The following is a 23,343-nucleotide window of genomic DNA, read 5'->3' as shown; positions in this document are numbered from 1 at the left end:
ACGGACAACAGATTTCCCGACCCCATGGGAATAAAGCTGCTCCACAGCCAGCTGCGGGGCACTGACCTCCCCATCCCAACTCCCAATCCGATTGGTCTAGCTTAAGTCAGGTGACCAGCGTGGTCCAATCATCAGGGCCCAGGGTGGGCACAGGGCAGGACCACAGGAAGACAGGTCAGCTGGGCCACCACGAGCTGCTGGATTCACCCTAAAACCAGCAGCCCCCGTCAGTGTCAGGTCCGTCTCTGCACTGGACTCACCTCTCCCGTGGCTGCCTCTCCTGCCTGACCCCCCTCAGGGATCGACAAGGGGCTGGCACACGCGGCTTCTCCCCGATACGGACCAGATGGGCAAGCCGTGCACCTCCACTCATGCTGAGTGTGCGGTGCGGCCGTCTGGCTGGAGGGGCAGTGTCCAGGGAAGTGATAGGCACCTTGGCCGGTCGGAAAAAGGAACGTTGTGTTTGGTTCTGAGTGGCTCACGTTAGGGACACTGGCAGATCAGAACGCCCCCAGGAACAGGATCGTCGGACACGGACACCAGCCTGGGGACACGTGGTTACGGAGTCGGAGGCGGGCAGCGGAGAGGCAGACGAGCTCGCCGCCTTCAGACACGGGCAGGGCGGGGGGGGGGGCGGGGGGATCTGTGCATCGTCAGGGGTCAGAACACCGTCACCCAGAGCAGACTTTTCCCAACCCTGGAGAGACCATCTCACAGCCGAACCTGCCGGGTACAGGACTCGCCTGCTCCTGGGGGCAGTGAGCGCTCCAGCACAGGCAGTATTCAAACAGAAACAGGGCAGCGGGGGCCAGGGACGCCGCACAAGGAGAGCAGCCGGCCCCCTGCTCCCGCAGCCCCTCCAGGCTGGCTGCCGCCACGCGGGCCGGCTCTCGGGAGAGCACGCCTCTCTCTCTCAAACCGAACCCTCCCTTCTCATCATTTCTGTTGTGTCGAGTCCTCCAGTAACAGCTGTTGAGAAGTCACATTTGTACCTTCTCAGGCGCTCTCTTGAACTTGGAGTGCAAATTAACTTCATGTGATCTGAAATAGAAAAGGTCGCCTCTCCCGCAAATTAAAAGCTGGGCGACGCTTGCCAAGTCCATGAGCGTGTCAGGTTCTGTGGGGACGTCCGCGGGAAGGGCCGGGCGTCCACCCCACTGCCACACTCACGAGGACGGCTCCGCACCGTCCTCTCTCAAGGCCGTCTGCCCGGGTCACGGCGTCCTCCCCGGCTGCAGCCTCTTCACCCCGGTAGCCCTTCCTGCTGGTGGGCTGGCCTCTCGGGGTCTCCTGAGTGTCCTGAACTCCCACCCAGGGCACGCGGAGCCAGGACCCTGTCCGGCCCATCTTCCCAGCTTTTTCCCACGGGCCCTCCATCCCGTGTCGTGTTGGAGGTGGGCAGGGCATGGCAGAGGGGACCTTCAGTCTCCCCATGCTGCACCAGGGCAGAGCCCCCTTCCCATGTTCTCGTGTGTCCCCACACCCAGATGGATGCTTCTAAAGCCCCTCGGACACCAGAGGTCCTGGCTACCCTCCCGGCCCCCTCCCCACTCCCTGCCTTCCCCCATCACCAGGGCTGAACTGCCCTTGACTGCACCACTTCCAGAGTTCTCCCACCCCGACACACACATCAGCAAGACTCAAGGACATCGCTGGACCTTGAAATGCTAAACAGGGGTCAAGGGACCAGAGGAAATGTTCTCACTCCCAGACCCTGGTTGTCCAGACTTCCCCTTGCGTGAGCTGGCTCTGTGGCCCTGGGTAGACCACTCACCCATCTGTTCTGGGTGGGGTCCTCCCTCCTTCCCCACCCAGGGGCCTCGAGGCTCGGGGCTCAGCCCTGGAGATGGAAGACGTCAAGGGAACGTAAAAAGCATGATTGTTATGCTAGTGTCAGACGGCTGTGCCTGTGCATGTGAGTGGGACTGCGGGGACGCTCAGCGTGTCGGGAACGCCAGGTGTGAGTGCTGGGCCTGTGACTGCAGGGTTAGGCACCCGGGCTCAGAGGTGTGAGAGGTCAGCCTCTGGGGGGCTTGGCTCTGTTGTCCATCAAGAGGTAAGCAAGCACCCGCGGGGGCCCCATGCAGGGGGGAGGGAGGTGGCCCAGGGCGGGCGTGGGCGCCTTTAGGGGGAGCAGACTGGGCAGTGTGGGGAGAAGAACAGAGCACAGCTCTGGGCGGGGGCCTGTGCTGTCCTCTTCCAGCTCCATCTCAGGTGGAGGGGCCGTGTGCCCCCAGGGTCCATGCGGGCACAGGGCCAGGCAGAGGCAGCAGTGCAGAGACTGGGTCGTCTCCAGCAGAGGCTGCACCACGGCGGCACGGGTGCCTGCAGGATTCCTAGGATCTCTAATTTGATCTTTTTTATTCCAATTTGATTTTAATTTCAAATCCCAATTACTTGCTTTTAAGGAAGAAGTTAGGCAGATGTAGCTGGATCCAGGAAGACGGCTTAGGGGAGAGTCAGCGGGGTCAGCTCTGCCTGATGAGGCCCCTTGTTGCGGCCAGCCTTGGAGACACGGCCCAGCAGCGGCCAGCTGTCACCTCGCGGTAGGGGCTGCCCCAGGAAGGCCACCAGGGGAGGAGGCCAACCCCTCCAGGATGCAAACTCGCCCCTTCAACTGACCAGACTGGGAGTGGCCATCAGTGGAGGACCAGGGAAACAGCTGAGGGCATCAAAGCCTGGATGGTCCCCCTCCCTGAGAGGAGACAGAGCACAGACCACAGCCCTGCAGGGACAGACAGGAGTGATCCAGGGGACGTAGTCCGCATGGGGCCATGGAAAGGATGGAAGGATCAGAGAGCACGGCTCAGACCAAGGAGAAGTCAGCCGGTCCCCAGCTGGCCAGCACTTTTGTTCTAGTCCCTCAGCTGACCAGAACCCCGACCAGGGGGAGGAGGCTGCTGCTGCTGCTGGGTCAGGAGCACCGTCACACTTACTGTCACCAGCAGCAGCTCCTCCTCACCCTCACTGCCGTCGTCACCACCATCATCACTGTTGTCACCACCACCACCACCACAGACATCACCACCGTCAGCTTCATCTCCACTGTCGTCACCACCATCACTGCCATCACCACTGCCATCATCATCACCATCATCACCATTATCACCATCAACACCATCATCATTGCCATTATCATCCCCATTATCACCACCATCATCACCATCTCCATCACCATCATCACCATCACTGTTACCTCCACTATCACCATATTTCCATCACCATCATCACCATTATCACCACCAACACCATCATCATTGCCGTTATCATCACCATCATCACCTTTATCCCCATCACTATCATCACCATCACTGTTGCCATCATCATCAACTCATGGTCTAAGCAGACTCTCCCTAGGCCTATGCGAATGCTGGCTCCTCCTTCTAGAACTCTCTATACACCTTTGCCTAGAAAAAGATCTACTCAGTCATTAGGTCTGAGCTGTGAGAGCTCTTCATGGAACTTTCCCCTGAGAACCCCCACCCCTGCTCTGGGTGCCCACAGCCCATTTCCGCATCACAGCACTGAGTACACTAGATTGGAGCTGCTTGTCGAGTGTCCCTCCAACTAGGAGGTCAGCTCCTTGAAAACAGCCTTGCCCGTCCTCATGCTCCTCAGCCCCGGGAGAAGGCTCACCCACAGTCCATGCACAGAGAAACACGTCAGCAGCTAACTACCCCAACGGGCTGTGCCCCAGCTCGGGCCCGGCAGGCTCTGGGCTGGTGTCTTACACTCATGATTCCTAGCTCTTAGAGCACCTCACGGTTCAGGCCTTACCTACAAGGCCACTGCCATTCAGAGACAGTGATTGACTTGCCCACGGTTGCACAGCTCCTTAGAGGCCATACCAGGATCGGGGGCCAAGTGTCCCTCACTGCAGGCACCGCACTGCAGCTCGCTACCCATGGCTCTGTCTCCCAGCTCCCCAACAGCCTCTTGACTGGGGTCTGGTTTTCCACACCCTTTCCAGCATCACTCGCTACTCCCCAGATCCCATCCCGCATGCCCACAGACTTGCACACGAACAGCCACCGGGGTGGAGGCACCGTCATCAGAGCCAGTACGGCCCCATCCTAGTCTCCCATGGGGAGCCCTCAGTCTTGGAGTCCTGCTCACCTGATGTTTGCTCCAGCCTTGCTGCCAACCCAGGTGTGGGACCAACCCGAAGCCTGGCCGAGGGTTCCCAGACTCCCACGCTCTGCTAATTCAGCGTTGACCATGACAGTTCTCTCCAACCTGGTGCACGCAAAGCAGTGCTTCAGAAATGGTCTTCCAAGAGTCCTGTGTACCGGGCACCGCCCCCTTCTCCCTAAAAGTTAACCAGAAGTACTTCTGGATGCACCCTGGTGTTTTGGGCAGGTGACCCGTGCATGCCCATCCCTGAGCACCTGCCAGGTCCCAGAGGCCCTGGCTTTCTGAACCCCAAGTTGTGAGGGCTGCACGTACCACACACACATCTGCCTGGGGAGAAGGCCGCCAACCCCCCCAGCACACCTACTCTTTTGCATTCGGCCGACCCCAAGGAAGGCCCAAGGCCTGGCCACCCTGCTTTGCAGAGGCTGCAGATCTGACATCAAGGGCTCCCTTGGGGAGAAACCCTGGTGAACATAATGGATCTGAAGAAACTTCATTATCAGCTCAACCTTTCAGCTGAAGCAGAGCTTACACCAGAGAGCAAGCCTGGCCAGGCGGCAGGTGCCAGAAGCTTGTCTCGGATCTGGGGGAATCGAGGCGGGGGAAGGCGTCCTCGAGACCCTGGAATCAATGAGAAAGGCAGGCGGTGGGAGGGGGTGGCGCTCGTCTGGGGTCACGAAGCAAAGGGACAGGGCCCCTCAAGGCCAACCCAAGTTGTCCTTGCAGTGGGGCGCAGGGGACCTCAGCACAGCACCCGCCGAGGGCCGCGGGCCGTCCGAGCCCTGGGGGCAGCGCCGGGAGCCTGGAGCACGCTGGACCCTTCCCCTAGGGCCATCTCTCCTTCTCCCCAAATGTCTGATTGCTGCCGGCTGCCTTGTGAACGGTCCCCACATGCAGCGCCCAGGAGGGGGAGCCGAGGCTGCCCCACACCCCACCCAGGAGCTTCCTGTAATCAAGGCTGCATTTCCCTCAGCTGACACAGGAAGGGAAGATTGCAGCCTAGAGGCACTTAGAGATGAGAATGCTTTCACTAATTTTTAGTGATCCATGTTTGCAAGGCCTCTTGGAGATGAAAGTCCCTAGGTCCCCACTGTGTGATTTCACTAATGGAAGAATAATCTGTACAATGGGCTGAAGACACAGAGGTGAAGCCCTCGGGGTCGGCCTGGGAAGCAGGGAGCGGCTTCCTGTCAAGTGGTGAGTGATGACGTCATCTGGGGAGAGAGGCTTGGCAGTGTCTTCAAGGCCCCCAGGACTCAGGCCTGTTCCGGGCAGGCATCCTGGATGAGGAGCTGCAGGGGAGTGGGAATGGGGGTGGGGGCGAGGGGACGCTGCAGTGAGAGGCCCCGGCACCTGCCCCTCCCTGCCTGCTGGGCCCAGGACACGCTGCTCAGTAAATGGCCCGCCCCCATCCCACCAGTGCCACCCCCTCTGCTCTGGCCCCACGCCTCAGCACAGTGTCTCCTCCATCCCCACGGGCTGCCTTCGTCCGCCCGCAACTGCCCCGCCCCAGCCCAAAGGTCTCTCATCAGAGACTCCCCTGGCCCCCTGCCCAAGTCAGTGTCCTGCTGTTCCTCCCACAAGGCCCAGCCCTCGGAGCACACGTGGTCACGGACTTGTTCTCTCTCCTGCTAAACGGTGGCCTCTGTGGTCTTGTCACTGCTCTATCCCCAGGGGTGCAGCTCCCTACCTGTCCTCCCTGCTGGGGGATGGGTGGGAGGGAGGAGGGAGGATGGAGGGAGGAGGAATGGAGGGAGGAGGGATGGAGAGGGGAGGAGGGACGGAGGGAGGAGGGATGGAGGGGGAAGGAGGGACGGAGGAGGGAGGAGGGAAGGGGAAGGAGGAGGGAGGAGGAGCGGGGAGGAGGGAGCAGCACCCTTGGCCTGGAGCTCTGGCCCCTTGTTGGCTGGAGCCCTCAGTCCCGGCTCAGAAAGGCAGGGAACTTGGGAATAGCAGGGGAAGTGCTTCTGGGCTTGGGGTCTGCAGCCCGCAGGCCTTCTCTCCAGGGGGGCCTCTGCCCGCCCTGCTGGGTGACAGCTTCCCAAGGTCCCAAGGTCCCCGGTCTGGCTGGGCGCCAGCTTCACTCCTGAGCTCCGCAGGGCTCCGTCCTCGCCTCCACCTGCAGCTGGCCGGACAGAGAGATGCGCCTCTCTCTCGACACTTCGCTGCATCGTCGTCTCTGCCAGGTGAGCAGAGCCCACCCCCCACCTCCCCGGGGCCAGCGGGGCTCAGGCAAGCTGGACCCAGTGGCAGCCCAGGGCTTCGCTCCCCGGCACGTGCACGCAGAGGCACTCAGCGATCCCCAGCCTCCCGACCTCCTGCTCGGCCGGCACCCATCCCGCAAGCCGCCCTGTGCTGTGGATGCGTCCCTTCCCAAACACACCGCAGTCCCAGAGGCCGGGCTCCAGTCCCCCTGCGCTCATCGCTATCCAGGTGACCTGGAGCAGGCCACACGCCTGCCTGAGCCTGGGTTCTCTGGGGACAAAATGGGGAGCACAGGGGGTGTGCGTCCTCAGCATTCAACAAGTAACGTCCCCACGGCACGCTGAGAGCACCTGGCAGGCGGAAAGCTCTGGAAAATGTCGGTTGATCCCAACTCATCTCTCTAGTCCACAGTGTCTGGAGAGGATGGACAGACGGACAGACAGCTGGATCAGGCTGCGTCTTTCCAGACGAAGCCCTACAGACTGCAGTGGGGAGCCGCCAGCCTTCCCCGCTCCCGCCACGGCCAGCTTCCTCCTCCAGAAGGAAAGAGGCGGGAGAGGATGAGACATTTGAGAAGTCGGCAAGTTGCAAGGCAGCGAGCGGATTGCTGAGAACCCCAGGTGCAGCTTAACCTACAAACGAGAAATTATGGTGATGAGGAGGAAGGAATGTTTGATGAGGCAGCCTTGGGGGAGTCGGAGTTTGGCTGATGTGCAAGGAAAGGGAGGCGGGAGGCGGGAGGCGGGCGGGAATGTGGGTGGGAGCGACAGGCAGAGGTCTCATGCCCAAACAGGTGCCGCAGGGCGCCCGCTGCCGCCGCTGGCCCTGCAGTCCCGCACGACGTGCGGCCGAGCAGGGAGCCCGGACCCGCCTGAGGTCCAGCCTGGTTGGTTCCTTCACTCCTCACACATCCTGTGATAAGCACACACTGAGCGCCTACTGGATGCTCCCGGTGCTGTGTTCTCAGGCCCGCAGAGTCAGCGGCTCCCGCGCTCGCCCTCCTGGGGGCGGGGCCTCGTGCCCAGCCTGCTGCACACCGCTGGCTGGGCCTCTGGGGCACCAGCCTGCAGACCTGGCCACAGCGGTTCTCCCTGCCCAGGAGGCAGTGTGCTTTCCCTCCCTTAGGTCTGGGCCTAGCCCAGGGCGCGCTTCGACCGCTGGACTGTAGCGAGAGTGATGGCACACGTTCCCAAGGCTGACCTGAGGGGCCCCCCTGGAAGGCTGCCCCTAGACGTTCCTGCCCCGGTCATGGCTTCGGAGGGCAGCACCCTGGGCCTGCCTCAAGAGGGCGGCTCCGGGACGCTGCCGCAGGTGGGTGGGCCCTGCTAGAGCAGTGGGAACCACCCAGTCAGCCCCCAGCTCACCCCAGAGCTCCCAACAGTGACAATGCGGCCGGCCTCCCCAAGAGGTCTGACTCAGACTCACCAAACGCCAAGCCCTGGCCCTGCACCGGCATGGCCTTCTGGGAAGCCCGCCCCCACTCTCCCCAGCCCAGCAGGTGTGACCTGGGGATGGCAGAGGAGAGTCTCTCGTCCTTCTCAACACCCGTGACCTCCCGGTTGACTATGAACCAGGCTAGAGGTTTGCACAAAGTTCCCCACTGAATCCCCTCAGCATCCTGCAAGGGTGGCCAGTTATCTGCTCCCATCTTCCAAGGGAGGACGTTTGATGGTTCAGGTCACACAGCTCCTGGGCAGTGGAGCCCAGGCTCACACCTCCGCCAGGCTGAGGACCTCAGGCCCCACCCCTCCAGAAGCCTCCACCCGTCCTCCCAGACCCAGTCCAGCTTCTCCTACATCCCCAGACACTGGGGCCCCATCTCCCCTTTCCTCCGCCATCTGATCTGCAGCTGCCTCCTGATTTGCTTTGTGGCCCGAGGTTTCCAGCAGACCTCTCTCTACACCGCACGGCATGGTGGACTAAAGATGCTGCAAGTTCTTGCCCTCTTCCTGTGCCCCCTGCCCTGGGCTCCAGGCTCCGGGACTGCTTATCAAGGGTGTAAGGGGCTCAGACAGAGTCTTGTACACCCGTGGTCATAGCAGCATTACTCACTGCCACCAGAAGGTGGAACGACCCCCCAGTGACCACCAAAGGATGAATGGACACTGAAGTGGGGTCCATCCACACAGTGGGATACAATTCAGCCATAAAGAGGAAGGAAACTCTGACACCTGCTACAGCGTGGATGGACCTTGAGGACATGGTGCTCAGCGAAGTCAGTCACACACAGAGGACACTACTGTAGGGCTCCGTTCATGTGAGGTCCCCAGAGGGGTCAGATTCATAGACAGAAAGCAAGAGGGTGCGTGCTTAACGGGGACAGGGTTTTGCTGCAGGCGATGAAGACGTTTCCGGTATAGATGACGATGGTCACACAACGTTGTAAGTGAATTCAGTGACGCTGGATTGACGCAAATGGTCGAATGTAACTATTGTGCGATGTGCATTTTATTAGCATGCACATGAATTAACAGATAGAGAGAGCAGGGGGTGGGCACTGTGGTGCTGGCTTCCGGGCCCGCCTCCACCTCCTGCCTTTTGGGACACTGGGTCTGGGAGCCCTGGCCTGTCATGTATGCAGTCCACTACCCTGGAGAGGCCACAGGTGGGAACCCCAGTGACAGTCCTGGCTGAGCCCAGCCTTCTAGCCGTCCCTGCTGAGGCACCAGGTAGGTGAGTAAAGCTGTCTGGGACCCTCCAGACCAGCCCATCCCCCAGCTGAGTGCCCCACGCAACCTCTTGTCAACACCTCGTGGGGCAGAAGAACCATCCAGCTGAGCCCAGCCCAGATTCTCGACCCACAAACCAGGAACTGTAATGAAACGGTCAGTGTGTGGCTTGTTATGCGGCCTGACACACCCTCTCCCGCTGCCCAGGGCTTGCTGGGAGCTGGGGGCATTCAGTGCATCCTGCCCTGGGGGCTCTCAGCCTGGAGGGACACGTCAGGTCATCGAGGCAATGACAGTGGGAACCCAGGGCAACTCAGGAACCCTATGAGGGGCTGGACCCAGCACGGAAGGCTTCCTGGTGTGGGCACTTGGGCACTGACCCCATCAAGACTCTCTGAGCCTCAGTTTCTCCACCTGTGGCGTAAGGACCACAAGACATCCCAGGGATGGGAGGAGACGGTCCAGGACAAGATGTTCAGCAGTGCCTGATGGAGTTGGTGTAGAAACACCCCCAATACCTTGGGGGGTGGCTCTGAGGATGCACCACAGTGGCTCCCAGGGCCACCCAGTGCAGGGAGCTGCCGCCATCCACAGGGTGACAGGCGCAAAGACGCCCCTGGTGACTGCTCCTCCCCTGGCCCCACCACTGGAGTTCCCAAGAGCTCCTCCCAGTGACAGCATTCCTCCTCCCGGGGTCAGCTTAGGGGGACCCCTGAGCCTTCCCCGGAATGGCCCTGACTCCTGTCTTGCACAGGGAAGGACAGGGCTGGGGGCAGAAGCAGATGGATCTGCAGTCAGTTCTGCAATGGAGCAGCTGTGAGGCCTCGGACAAGTCACTTAAACTCTCTGAGCCTCCACGGCCTCCCACGTGAGAAGGGGTGATTGGGTTGCTCTGAGGCGTTAACGGGTTGGAGTCTGGGGAGTGGGGAGCTTGGCTCCTGGGTCATTCCCAGTGTCTTCCTCTCGTGGCCCTGGACCTTGGTCCCTGCACTGCCCCATGCACTGAGTGACCTCAGACACATCGCTTCCCCTCTACGGGAATCAGATCCTTCCTGGTTCAGCTAAGGGATCAGCTGGAGCCACAGAGGCCCATTGGGCTCTGAGAGCAGAGGGTACCCGCTGAGGGGGCCGACCGGGCTCTGGCTCTGGCTCCTCTCCTGGACGGGGTGGAAGGGGAAGCCCGCCAGTTCTGGGGTGCTCCCGGGCAGGGAACATGGGCGGGGTCTTTGCCGCTGGACCTTCTGCCCCCTGCCGGTCCCCCTCTCTCCGCCCTGCCCTGGGTGCCTATGTCACAGCTGGTGAATGGTTACCAAACTTTCTTCTGCCCCGGCTCTCAGCACTCCAGCCCTCTGGGCCACCTCCAGAGCCCAGACCCCTTGGGGGGCACCCCACCCCTCACTTGTCTCTCTTGATGCCTAGCCTGGACCCTCCAGCTCCATGCAGTACTCTCCCGTCCCTCCAGCTCGCCTGCTCGGTGCCAGAGAGCCTGCCGGCTGGAAGGCACGGACCAGAGAGCAGCCCTGAGGGTGACCTCGTCACACGTGGCAGGGATGGGGCCTCCCACCTGGAGGGTCGAGGCCGTGGGACAGGCGAGGATGACCCAGGACTCTGAAGCGGAACCAGCCAGGCGTCCGACCTCAGGGCAGGAAGCGGCAAACTGCCAGGTCCGCTTATCCTGGGCGGCACCGCAGGGCCATCCATCATTCACTCCCAGCTGCCCAAAGAGAGGGCCCAGCGCTGACCCCATCTGCCCTCCCTGCGACCTCAGTGTCCACATGCACAAGTCGTGGGGGCGGGAGGGCTCACCCCATGAGCCCACCCCCGGGAGGCGGCAGGAGGGAAGACCAGTGTTCCCAGTTTGCGGATGAGAAAACCAAGGCTTAGGGAGGTGGAGGCCTTTGGGGTCCTCCCCGGGGGGTGAGCACAGGACAGCAGGTCACCCACGCTCACCAGGGACTGGTAATTTGATGAGCAGATTTTGCAGGCCGTCAGATCTTCAGCCCCTTGGCGTAGTGTCCACCCCCAAGCCAGCTGCACTGGGGAACGGGGCGATTGAGCCATACCCCTGCTCCCCTGGCAACCATGCCCTCCCTAGGAGGGAGGGGACCCAGGGGCCTGGAGAAGGGCGGAGGGGGAGGGTGGGGCAGGAGTGGCCACCACCCTAATGAAGCCATCTCGCTGCCATAATGAAGACCTCACGTACCTCCAATGACACTTAGCAAATCCGGGCACAAATAAATAACCCAAGTCCAATTGAATCAACCTTCAACTGATCAGCACAGCTAAACAAATTACCCCGAGGCCCGAACGAGATTAGAAGGCCGGGTGCGGGCTGCGATCACGCGGCAGGAGGGCTCGTGGGGTTTAATGAGTTTAAGCCAAATCCCCCAGTGTTCTTTTCCCTGGTTTCAGGCCGCTCTGCTCCCGGAGTGCAGGCTCTCAGGGGCCACGGCCCCGGGGTGCTGCAGAGGGAAGCCAGACGCACGGCGGGAGGGGCACAGCCGGGGACAGGCAGGGGCTCAGGGACGCCCTCCGTGTGCAGGAGAGAAGATGCGGGAGGCTGTGGACAGCTGCCTCCTGGTGATGGAGCCAAGACTGATCTCCAAGGAGACCAGCAGACCCCCCACCACTGCACCCCGAGGCACCACCGCCCGCACACCTGGACCCGGGCCCAGGTGACCGGGGAGGGGCCTGCTCTGCCAGGCCTGGTCCTGGAGTGAGTTCCCTGCCCCTAGACCTGTCCCAGGGTGCCAGAGTCCCCCCCCCACCACCAGACAAGGGGTGGACAGAGAAGCCCCTCAAAGGCCCAGCGTTTTGACAACTGTAATAATCAGCGGAGAGGCCGCCGGCCAGCCCGTGGCCCCAGCTGCGCTCTGCGAGGCCTGTGTCCCCCTCACTGTCGCCACACGGCCACCTCCACAGCACATTGTGGGGGAGCTGTCTCTGCTGCTTCAGAGCAGAGACAGCCTCGGGCCTGGGCTCCCCCAGCTGGCAGAGGTGCTGGAATGTTCCGCAGAGTCCGTGGCTGGGACATCAGGGGCTGCCAGGGGCGGCTGACTGCCTGCGCAGGACAGCCACGCAGAACCGTAACCGCAGTGAATTAAAAAGCCCCCACTGCACCCGCCCCCCCAGGCAGGCCTGATTTCTGTGCGTCGCCAGGACAGCCGACGGCCTTGTGCCCGGAGCCGGGACGGAGGACTGGGGGCCCGGCCCACCCGCCCGCGTCCGGCCCGGGGGTCCGCACTCCAGGGGCAGCAGAACCTCCAGGTGCGCCGCCCGCCGGGTCCCCGCTCCGAGCCTCGCTCCCAGGTGGCACTCTCAGCAGTGCCCAGGGGTGAGGGGGCCGTGACCCCAGGGGGGCGGGGGTGACAAACCACCCGGAAACAAGGCGGGAAGGGCTAATTGTCAGCAGAGGAGCTTCGGCTGTTAACTCCCAAGGGAGCTCATGGTGGGCGGGGCGAGCTCAGGGGTGGAGCGTGCGCTTAGCCTGCCCCGGGTCCTGGGTTCAATCCCCGGGCCCCCCAGTAGTTAATTAATTGATAAGTTAACCTAATTACCTGCCCCCTCAAAAAACCCATAAGGGAGATCATCCCTGGCGGCAGCGCGAAGTCAGGCAGCAGAGGCAGTGCCCACCAGCACACGAGGAGGGGCCCGACACGGGAGAGCCCCGCGCAGGGAAGCATCAAGCCCTTGGGCCCACGGCCTCCACGCAGGCACACCCCACACACAGACATCCGTGTGCCCGCACAGACACGCACGCACACTTACACACACACGCACGCACGCACGCACACACAGCTCACCCTCCCCACAGCCCTGCCAGCCCCTCCCGTGGGGTTCCATTCAGATGACATCCTGCAAAAGGCAAAACCACAGGGACAGGGCACAGCCCAGGGGTCACAGGCTCTGGGCCAACCGGAGGGAACCAGGGGATGGTGGCACTGCGGTCATGGTTACACGATCACACACGTTGGTCAAATCCCAGAACCGCGCACCCAGTGCATCAGCCATATGCAAATCATGCCTCTACTTTTTCAAGTTACAAAAACTAAAACCGAGCCTGGCAAGAGCCCTGCAGTTTCCCCAGAGACTGTCGAGGCCCTCAGCTCCTCAAGGCTTAGCCCTGAGTGGGACTGGGTCCCTGCTCCCCGTGACCCAAATCCTCCAGTCCTGTCTGAGTGACCCTGGGGCTACAGCCCAGCGAGGGGCAGTGAGAGTGCCCAGGCATCGCCCTGACACCCAGCAGGCCCCTGAAGAAAGCCCCAGGAGGGAACGGCCATCCCTGCAGGAGTCTGGACAGCCTTGTGCTTCTGACCATGGACAATGAGGTAGGTACCTGGGTGCCTGATCTTGTTTCCCTTTTATCTGTGGCTACCAGGAAGCTCAAAGCTAACCCTGAGGCCCAATAATAGTGACTATGGAGGACAGAGAGACCAGCATGTACTCACTTTGTGTTTTATTATGGCCGACAGTCTAGTCCAACTTATATTTCCTAGTCCTGACTTTGAAAGCTCACGTTGCAGTCTGATTTATAATCCTGTTACCTGTGAGTGCCTGACGGTCTCCGCAGGGGACTGCAGGTTGGACCTGGACTTCTTGCTATGGCCCTCAAGTTTCCCTAGTGCCTGGGACATAAATTACAGATGTTGACACCTTTGAAGGACAAAGAACTCTTCATTAGATGACTGGATGGAGAGAGGGAGACACCCAGATAAGAAAGTGTGACGGGGTGGGGAGAGAGAGGGGGAGGGGTGGGGCGGGGGGAGGGGCAGGGTGGGGTGGGGCGTGGGGGGGGAGAGGTGGGGAGACGAGAGGCGGGAGGGAGAAAGGGGGAGGGGCGGGGTGGGGGGAGGGAGGGGGGAGGAGACAGAGAGGAAGAGGAAAGAACTGGCTCCTGGGCTCCAGGGAAGATGCAGGGTCTCTGCATGGCAGCTGGAGGCCAGCCCTGCCCAAGGGCGGATGGGGGTGGGAAGGGCTGGAGGGAAGGAGGAGGCCCTCTTCCCAGCGGGGACGAGGAGGAGGAGGAGGAGGAGGAAGACAGGGCTCCTCGGTTCCTCGGCGGCGCACACTGGATTCAGCCCTGTCCCTGTTCCGCGTGCTGAGACCGTTCTGTGGCCTCTGCTGCCCCCCAGAGGTGTTCCCTGGTAACACAGGCACTCCCCGCCCAGCTCTCCCTGGGGCCGCTGAGCAGCTCAGCCCTGCCAGCCCGCCCACTCAGATTCCCCTGCTGGATTCTCCTGGCGGCTGTGGCTGCCTCTGCGAGGTGCAAGACCCCGGCTACGACGGCCGTGAGTACCCGGCCCACTCCCCCTTTTCTTCTCTGAAGTGTGCTGAAAACGCACACAGTGCACAAACGCATGAGCGTGGAAACTGAGCGTCCCACCTAATTCTTCAGCCCCACCACCCCTTCAGGGCCACCTCTGTGACGCAGGGTCGTGACCAGCCTTTTTCGCCAGGCAGGAGGTCCTGTGTAACCAGGACCTCGTTGCTTATGAACCACTGTCTTCATTTTTAGAAGCTGTTTTCCTAGAGGAGTACCTCCTCCTTCCCTCCAACCTCCTCCGAAGGTCTTGCCTGCTCCACTTGCTGGGGGGGGGGGGGGGTTCCTGTTTTTACCTGGCTCTGCTGGACCTGCAGTTACATACTCATCATCGGTCTCATCTCAGCAGTAAACCGGTGGGCATCTGGGAGGCCACTCAGACTAGCTCCTAGCAGCAAAGGTTCATTGAGTGATGGGTGTAAGAATGGAAGGATAGATGGATGGATATGTGGATGGGCACGTGGATGGAGAATGGATGAGCAGAAGGATGGATGGATGGATGGACGGACGGATGGACATGTGGATGGATGGGTGGGTGGATGGGTGGATGGATGGATGGATGGATGGAAGGAAGGAAGGCGGGAAGGATGGATGGATGGACAGATGGACACGTGGGTGGGTGGATGGGTGGATGGACAGATGGACACGTGGATGGGAGAAGAAGGATGGATGGATGGATGGTTGGATGGATGGATGGACGGATGGACATGCAGATGGATGGGTGGGTGGAGGAACGGATGGATGCACACACAAATGGATGGATGAGTGACTTTAGAACTTCCACAGGGAAAGCCCCCACCGACACAGCGCAGGCCCAGGCAGTGGAAACAGACCCGTGTGCACTGAGGTGTTGAGGTGACGGGACCTGGGCAGGATAGTAATTCTATGTTTCATTTTTTGAGGACCCGCCGCACTGTTTTGTACAGCAGCTGCACAATTTTACATTCCCGTGAACAGTGCACAAGGGTTCCAGGTGCTCCACATCCAGCCAACACTTCCTGTTTGGGGTGTGTGTGCACAGACCTGGACACATACACACGTGTACATATTAGCCACCCTAAGAGGTGTGATGGGCCTTCATTTAAACCGAGAGCCTGGTTTGTTTAGGCTGGGGGGGAGTCTCTCTACCATTTCTGTCCGTTCTTGTTTGCTTGAGTTACTTACTTCCCCTCTTCGGGGTACGTAGCTCAGGGTTCGCTCACGGCACAGCTCTGAGAGCGCAGACAGGTGTGCGGCCCTGTGATCAGCATCCCAGCCACTCCACCCCCTCCCTGCTCAGACCAGCCCAGCTCCGACCCCGGGTGTCCCCTGGCCACCTCTCTCTCTGCGGCCCTGCCCCCATCCCAGGGATCAGAGGCACCTGGAGGCCACCTGGCCAATTTGCCCATTTCACAGACAAGGAAACAGAGGACCAGAGAGGGGAACTGTCTGAGGTCATCAGCGAGCTGGCGCCAGGGCCCCAGGGCAGGGCTTGCGCTTCCTTCCGCTTCATCCTGCCCCGTCCCCACCCCTCCCACACCCTGGACCCACCGCTTTACACGCGGGCTTGAATGTGACCCAATTCAACAAACGTCCCCCGAGGCCCCGGGACCCGCAGCACAGCACGCTGGTCCCCTGTCCTCTCCCCGCAAGGGACAAGAACACAGGCAACACCCAGCCTCGGCAGAGACTGGAAGGCGGTGTCGTCCGGCTCCACCCGGGGACCAGACGGCTTCTTACCAGGGGAAATAACTTGTTAAAATATTGAGAGAACGGCTCTCCGAAATTGTATGTGGATTAAGGTTTCACTTATTAAAGAACTGAACAAACAGTGCACGACGTGAGTCCGAGGCAGCTTTCAATATTTCTAATGAGGACAGAAAGCCTCGCTCTGTTACACTTTGGAATATCTGAGCTTGACTAAGTTCGGCAGAAAACAAAGTGACCAGCTAAACTCTCAATTCTGTGCCCTGATGGAATTAGCTCTGAAAACACAGGATTTCCTTTCTGTTTACTGTGAGACGCTAAATAAAACTACCCGTTGACACAGCACGCCGAAGCTCGGGCGGCCCGGGACCACAGCCCTCGCCGGCCCGCGCGGGAGAACGGGGTCTATGCCTCTGCCCCTGTGCCGCGGGCGTCTCAGGATTGACCTCTAAATGCTCCCTGGGAAGAGGAGTTATTCCTTTCCGGCTGGGCTGCTCCCTGGATCCTTACAGGCTGGACTCAGTTTTAACAGTATCCATTAATTTCCGTCAGGAAAAACCTCAATTTCACAGTCCCAGGGTGCTGCTTTCGTCGTGAAATATACGCGATGTTCACGGGGTTGCCTTTACTCTTTATGTTCTGTTCCCTCCCTCAACTTGGAGAATCCTAGTTTGTAAAAAAAAAAAAAAAAAGGGGGAAAAAAGGAAGAAAAAAAAAGAACCATTCACCATCTTAGATAACTTGGTGCTACGAGAGGCCACCTGTGTGTCATGGAGCCCCCGGCTCGAACTGTCTGTATTTCTGTGTTGCTCTTTGTTCAAGCGTCTTGGAGACCGCTGAGCCAGGACGCCTCGCCACACAGGCAGAGGCACGGCCCGCAGCCACGCTGCAGGAGAAAGTCACCCGGTGCCGGGGGCAAAGAAGGGCAGGGACGAGGCTGGCGTAGAAACCAGGGCCCGCAGAGCTACAGGGCTGCAGACAGCTGGGAAGCTGGTCCGGGCGCTGAGCTGGGCCCCGCTGCCTCCACTTGTGCCTTTACATCCTGTGACAGGAGAGCCGGCCTGCGCCCCCGCAGCCCTTCCCCAGAGACGGGACGGCGGCATCAGGACCGCCCAGCCTCCACGTCCATCAGAGGCTGCTTGGACCCTTACTGGACCCAGGGCCCATCATGGGGAGTGAGGGGTGGGGTTACATCACCCAGCCTCGTCTCTCCGTCCTCGCAGAAGCAGCCTGGCGCGCGGAGAGGTGGGAGCCGCTGATACCCGTGCACGTGGCATCGCCGGTGGAATCCGACGACTCAGGAAGGGAAGGGAACTTTCCTAAACGCCCTGTGTGTGTCAGGCCCTAAACGAGGCCCTTTTGCAAACGTGATGTCATTTAATCCTCTGGGTTATCAAGGAAGGAAGAATCGAGGAAGCGGAGGAGCCCTGACACAGGCTGGGACAGAGGACCTCGACCGCTGAGGGAAGACAGACACAGGGCCACAGAGGCAGAGGCCCTTCCCAGGAAATGTCCAGAACAGCAAAGCCACAGAAACAGAAAGTAGGTGAGTGGTCTCCGGGGGAGGGCAGTTCTAAATGGCTTGTCATTTCCACTTATGATTTCTTCGGGGACAGACGCTATTTAGAGGTTTTTAAGCTCTCAGATGCACGGGAAGTCGCGTTTACATTAACGTGTCTTTCAAACAGCAATTGGTTCGGGGGCAGGCATGTGAGCCAGGCTGATCCCAGGCGATTCAGCCCTGGGACTTTCACTGGGGACGTGGGGAACGGAGAGGGGCGGAGGCGCAGAGGCTGGTGATTTTAGCGCGGGGAGAGCCCCTCCGAGGCTGAGCTAAGGCGACTGCAGAGCTTGGAGGTGCAGAAAGAAATTGTGTGCATCTCCGCATCCTTTCAGATCTGCCCGTCCGTTCCCCTTTGGGGTCATAAGATGGTTTCACGTGGCTGTCTGTCACCTACACTGGAAAACATCCTAACGAAACAGCTTCCCTCACTCACTCCAAAATATCTATAATCTAAATGTAATAAAATACCTGTATCTGACAGCTGTCTCAGGCCTGCATCACAAATGGAATCTCCAACTGTCTCCTACCAGCTCTTCTTAAAAGACCCACCAAGAAAAGTGAGTGTTTACCGTTCATGCAAAAAAAAAAAAAAAAAAAAAAAAGGTTCCACACATTAGCACGTCTCACAAAAACTCAGAGGGACGTTGAGACTACAGGACTCAGGCAGACCCTGGGAGTCTCCTCCTGACAACTTGGAGAGAGCCTCCCGCAAGGCCCAGGGCCGTCAGGCCACACAGGCCAAGGGCAAAGACAACCAGAACCGCCAACGTGAGTCCCGACGGCTGGTTCGCATTCAGTGTCTACCAGCGGATTTCATTTACTGAAGGATGACAGAACTGTGGGTTAATAATGAAGTTCAATGGCTAAATTCAGAAAGTTCCGGTGAATTGCTGCACACAGACCACCTCGCTCAGCCCTACAAGGCAGCCCAGCTGTCACCCCCATTTTCAGGCTGAGAAACTGAGGCCACAGGGTGAATTGCCCAAAGGCACAAAGTTAGTGAGGATGGCCGCGGTTGATTCTGAGGCCCCAAGCCCTACCCACTCCCAGACCGTGATGCCTGGGAGGTCCTGATGGGTGGCATGCCGATTACCTGGGAGCCTGCAGAGCTAAACAGACACTGCCATAACACAAAGAGTTTCACTAACGAAGTGACTATTCATACAGCTGGGCTTCACTCTAACGTCCCTCCCGATGTACCAGAACCGCAGGCGACTGGGGACAGGAAGCTGAGGAGGCTAACGACAGGCAGGGCGGTACTTCGACAAGAGGTGATTTGAATATCAAAGGACAGAGAGACATTCTTGGGGAGAGGGACAGTGTCCTTGCACAGGCCTTCGTGCAGCTGATCCTCCCTGTCAGAGCTGAGGAAATCACACACGACGTGGACAACGGGTAGAGGTATTGTACAATCTGTTGGGAAAACTATGACCCCGCCGAAGCAACACTTGGTTACTCTTTTGTTGGTTCGACAAATTAATTATAATTGCATTCATAACCTAAATTTCCTTGAGGACAAGACGAATGCAAATATCCCCCTCCCCCCTTTTTTTTCAGGATAAATTCTCAAACTCCTCTGCGCCACTATTGATATTATTCCTATTTGATTCCCACTGTTAGTGAATTCACTTAGGGGATCTTCCTTTCCAGTTCAGGTACTGCCTTGCCCTGGAGAACAGTCAGTGGCAGGCAGTGAGCTCTCTCTCCGCTGTTCTAAGTGTGTAACTCCCGCCCACACACCCCTGGGCCACCAGGAAGCTCCCTCCCAGGACTGCCGCCACCTCACCCTCCCACCTCCTGTTTCCTGTGCTCAGTCTTCACCAAAAATCCAGATCAAAAGACAGCCACAGTGTCATCAAAACACCATCCAGTTTGTCCTCCAACATCTCTTTTACTCTTGTATAAAGGTGACAAGTATATTTCAGGGTTAGGGGATTTTGGGGGGGGGGGTCAGATTTCTTGTGTCTATTTGCCTACAGAGAGAGTGCACGAAAGGTGAATACAAGTAAATGAAACTTGTAAAGGTTTCATGTGGTAATACATTGTCAATTTGCTTTTGGGGTGTGGGTGGGTAGGTGTGTGTTTAAATTTAGAACCAACAAAACCTTAGACTCTCCTGAGAAATTGGTATGTTTCCCCCTTTTGAGTATGAGAGCCGTGAAACTCATGATCCTTCCCTCCGTGAACTGGCTGCAAGAAAGCTCAAAAACAAGTTTCCCCGTGATTTTTACGGCAGTTTTGATCGTGTTTTGTATACATGCCTCTTCTTTTAGGCCCCCAGAAATCATTTTGGAGGGAGCACGCTTCGTTTGACTTGACTTGGGTTACAAAGAGTCATTAGAACTGTGAGCAGAGGCAGCAAAGATATGAGAGATGCCTAAGCTTCCTGGGGGGTAAGTGATGGGGCCAGACCAGGCGAGGGGGGGAACGTGCCTTGACAGGCCTGTCCGGAAACTGGACAGAAAGGCTTCTGACTGCGGCTTTGAAGGAGCGTTAATTCCCTAAGGAAGCGTCTCAAGGCTCAGTTAACGGCAGGATCAGCACCAGCCTCCCCCAGCCTGCCGACACAACCTCCAGCTTGGACAACGGGAAGACACGCAGTGGGGGGCTCACAGAATCCCTGGGAGGAACCAGACAGCACTGGTCCCTCCTCCTTCCCTTGACCTGGGCATGCGGGTCACAGGACCAGTAACTGAGGGCAAAGGTCTGAAGCCCAGATCCAGCCCTTGCCAGCTTCGTGACCTGGGGTGGGTTCTCTGAACCTGAACATCCCGACTGTAAAACGGGGACAATAATGCCTCTACTTAATGGGGTTGTTGAGAGTAAACGAGTTACTATATATAAAGCACTTAGACCAGCGCCTGGCACACACCCAGTGCCAACAATGTTAGCTCTGCTTATTCCCTCGGACGCGGGAGGATACCCCAGGCGGACTTCCGAGGGCAGAGGCCCCCGGGCCCACCCAGAGGGCCCCAAGGCCTGTCACGGCCAGGCGGCGGGCGCCCGCCGGGACTCCGTCCTAGACCCCCCGCCGCTGCACGGCTGTGCGGCGTCCGCATGTTCATGTTGGCAAGGAGCCCCATCCTCCGTGCGGGGCAACCTGGCTGTCTAACCCGGGGCCACCCCGCCGGCGCTCAGCGCGACTGCTGCCGGGTGGGCTCGGCAGGAACGCCCGCCCCGGACGCCTCCTCTTAGGGCCGCCCCGCCCCCGGCCCCCCGCCGCTCCGAGGCTGCAGTCCCCACGGCCGGCGCGGCGCTCGGGGCGAGCCCTTCCACCCCGACGGCCTCATCCGTCTTCAGCGCTTTAACTGCCGTGCAGCCCGCTTTCCTCTCTCAGCTCCCCTTTCCGAGGGTCCTGGAACCCACGGCCCGGGGGCGAGACCCCACTTCTGAGGGTCCCCACGAGGAGAGCCCGAGGGCCCCCTTCCGCGGAAGCCAGAGGCCTCTACCGAAGGTCTGGGGCCGAGGGGCCGAGGCCCGCGCGTCAGGGCTGCCGCCCCTTCCCCGAGACACAGCGCCCGGCCAGCGCTGCCCCGGAACTCGGAAAGCCGCGGCTCAGCGCCCGGAAGCCCCCGGCGGGACCGGAAGCCCTGAGGGCCGCACTTCCGGCGGAAGCAGCGGAGCGAGTGAGAGGCCTGGCCTTCGAGGGTGGGGCGGGGCCTGTCGGGGGCGGGCCCGCGCCGGCCTCCCAGGTGCGTCACTTCCGGGCGCGGCGCGGCGCGGGGCGGTGAGCGCGGGAGGTATGGTGGGTAGGTGGGTAGGTGGGTAGGTGGGTGGGTAGGTGGGTAGGTGGGTAGGTGGGCGGCGTGGTCGGAGCCGGGCCGGGAGGGTGGGCGTCCCCGTGGGCCCCGTCCAGCGCCAGCCGCCCTCTGCCCCGCGCCGTGGTGGGGGTGCTGCTTCTCCTGCGGGACCGGTGGTTTCCCCAGACAAGGAAAATGAAACCTCAGTGGGTGGACCGGAGGGGCGGCGGGGGCGCGGCCACCGGCCCGGGTCCCTGCACCTGCGGCGCCTCCTTCCCCACCCGCGGCTCCGCTGGGAGCCCTCAGGAGGCTGTGGGGTCACCGCGGTGCAGACGGCGAGGGCCCCGAGCGCGTGGGAGAGGAGAGTCCCAACCTACCTCTAGAGACAAAAGCGTGTTTGACATCCCGCCTCTGCCCGGCCTGTCTGTGTATACGTGTGTGTCTAGTCAACGAATCCAGAAAGTTCCAGGCGAGTGAAACCTGTATGGATGAACAGAGACAGGCTTTTAAATGCGCCTACAGTTTTTTTTAAAGTGGAGGTGCTGGGGATTGAACCCAGGACCTCATGCATGCTAAGCATGCGCTCTACCACTGAGCGGTCCGCCCCCCACCTCTTACTCTGTTTTAATCCCAAGTGGTACATATTCTGGAGCTCCAAGGCCTATCTGAAATTGATGATTTACTCCCCCCCCCCCTTCTTTTAAACATAAACTAAAGTTACCATTGAACAGACCCAGCCATGGAAGGCAAACCATTGGTGGTATCAAAACAGAAGACTGAAGTGGTGTGTGGGGTACCAACCCAGGTGGTCTGCACGGCCTTCAGCAGCCACATCCTGGTGGTGGTGACCCAGTTCGGGAAAATGGGGACCCTGGTCTCCCTGGAACCCAGCAACGTGACCAGTGACATCAGCAAGCCTGTGCTCACCACTAAAGTCCTCCTCGGGCCGGACGAGGTAAAGTGTAGGGCTCCCTGTGGTGGCGGAAAACGCACTTCTGTGACTATAATTTGTCAGTATGGCCGTAGAGCATCTGGCAGGCAGGCAGGCAGGCAGCCCCCCCACCCCCAGCCTGCAACAGGGTTTTCTGAGGCCTCTGCATCTGAGGGCATCCGCCTGCCCTTGGTGGATGGTTCTCACACCCCATCAACGTTTTGTCAGCAGACAAGCGGAGGTATTGATTTTGTAATGTAGACCTTCCCCTCAGTTTGACCCTGTCACAATACATTATGGTAATGAGTGGTTGTCTGTGCTCCGTTCTAGAAAGATCATCTGTGCTGTTTGACAGAGCTTCCCTCCACAGACTCATTCGTGGGTCCTTCCAGAGTAGAGAGAGTACCCAGCAAGCACAAAGGAAACAAATTTAATGATGCTCCTAGCAGTGTGTTTATGACTGGCGTGTTAGGAGAGTCACGTTAACCCTGAATCACTCTGGCCCTGAAATTTAGTGGTGGTGTGGGAAGCCAGTCTGGGTTCCTGAGGGGTCCTTAGCGAAGGCATTGAGAAGAGAACAGATTTCCCGCAGTTAAAACGGTCTTCTCCCCTTCCCTTCACCAGCCTCTCATCCACGTCTTTGCCAAGAACCTGGTGGCGTTCGTGTCTCAAGCAGCTGGAAACAGAGCAGTCCTCCTTGCCATGGCGGTGAAGGACAAGAGCGTGGAGGGGGTGAGGGCCTTGCAGGAGGTGATACAGACGTGCCAGGTGTGGTGACCTGGAGTGGCCACGGCTGCTGCCCGGCCGGGCCAAGAGGAAGCGCCCCTCTCGAGGATGTGAGGACCCTCCTTCAGTCAGAAGGAGGCACCTTCTTGGGCTTTACCCCTGGAAGCTGGAAGAAATATGCAGACTTTGGTTGCTCGTGTCATCCTCGGAGGGAGGAGGCCGTGGACACGTCCAGGGGAGGTTGTGAACGGTTCTCCGCGGGTCCAAACAGTTGCCCGTATTTGAGAATTGATCATGAGTCATGGCCTTCCATGTGCAAATCAGTTGTTGGAGAAAAATAATTTTTTATTAAGAACAAGTGCATATCC

The 23,343-nt window shown here is 59.6% G+C and overlaps 1 protein-coding gene and 1 long non-coding RNA gene across 5 annotated transcripts; both read left to right on the top strand.

The window, feature by feature from the left end:
* The first annotated feature begins 14,934 nt into the window (after nt 1-14,934).
* Nucleotides 14,935-20,449, top strand: LOC123611964 (uncharacterized). Of its 2 annotated transcripts, none has more exons than XR_012500222.1 (3): nt 14,935-17,556; nt 17,911-18,979; nt 19,852-20,449. It is a non-coding gene; the product is annotated as an uncharacterized LOC123611964 (long non-coding RNA). The 2 variants fall into 2 exon arrangements; XR_012500221.1 differs by having other exon boundaries at nt 14,935-17,560.
* Nucleotides 20,450-21,223: 774 nt separating this feature from the next.
* On the top strand, nt 21,224-23,334 carry PSMG3 (proteasome assembly chaperone 3). Of its 3 annotated transcripts, none has more exons than XM_074345518.1 (3): nt 21,224-21,318; nt 22,050-22,273; nt 22,874-23,334. In XM_074345518.1, exons 2-3 carry the CDS (start codon nt 22,058-22,060, stop codon nt 23,024-23,026), a joined length of 369 nt encoding a protein of 122 aa, XP_074201619.1. In that variant the 5' UTR covers nt 21,224-21,318; nt 22,050-22,057; the 3' UTR covers nt 23,027-23,334. The 3 variants fall into 3 exon arrangements, with proteins under 3 accessions (XP_074201619.1, XP_074201620.1, XP_074201621.1); XM_074345519.1 differs by having other exon boundaries at nt 21,242-21,318; nt 22,036-22,273; XM_074345520.1 differs by having other exon boundaries at nt 21,270-21,305; nt 22,036-22,273.
* The last annotated feature ends 9 nt before the right edge of the window (nt 23,335-23,343 follow it).

Source organism: Camelus bactrianus, chromosome 18, assembly GCF_048773025.1.
Source record: "Camelus bactrianus isolate YW-2024 breed Bactrian camel chromosome 18, ASM4877302v1, whole genome shotgun sequence".
Lineage (NCBI taxonomy): Eukaryota > Metazoa > Chordata > Mammalia > Artiodactyla > Camelidae > Camelus > Camelus bactrianus.
The sequence above is the reverse complement of the archived record's forward strand: the minus strand, read 5'-3'. Positions and strand labels throughout refer to the sequence as shown.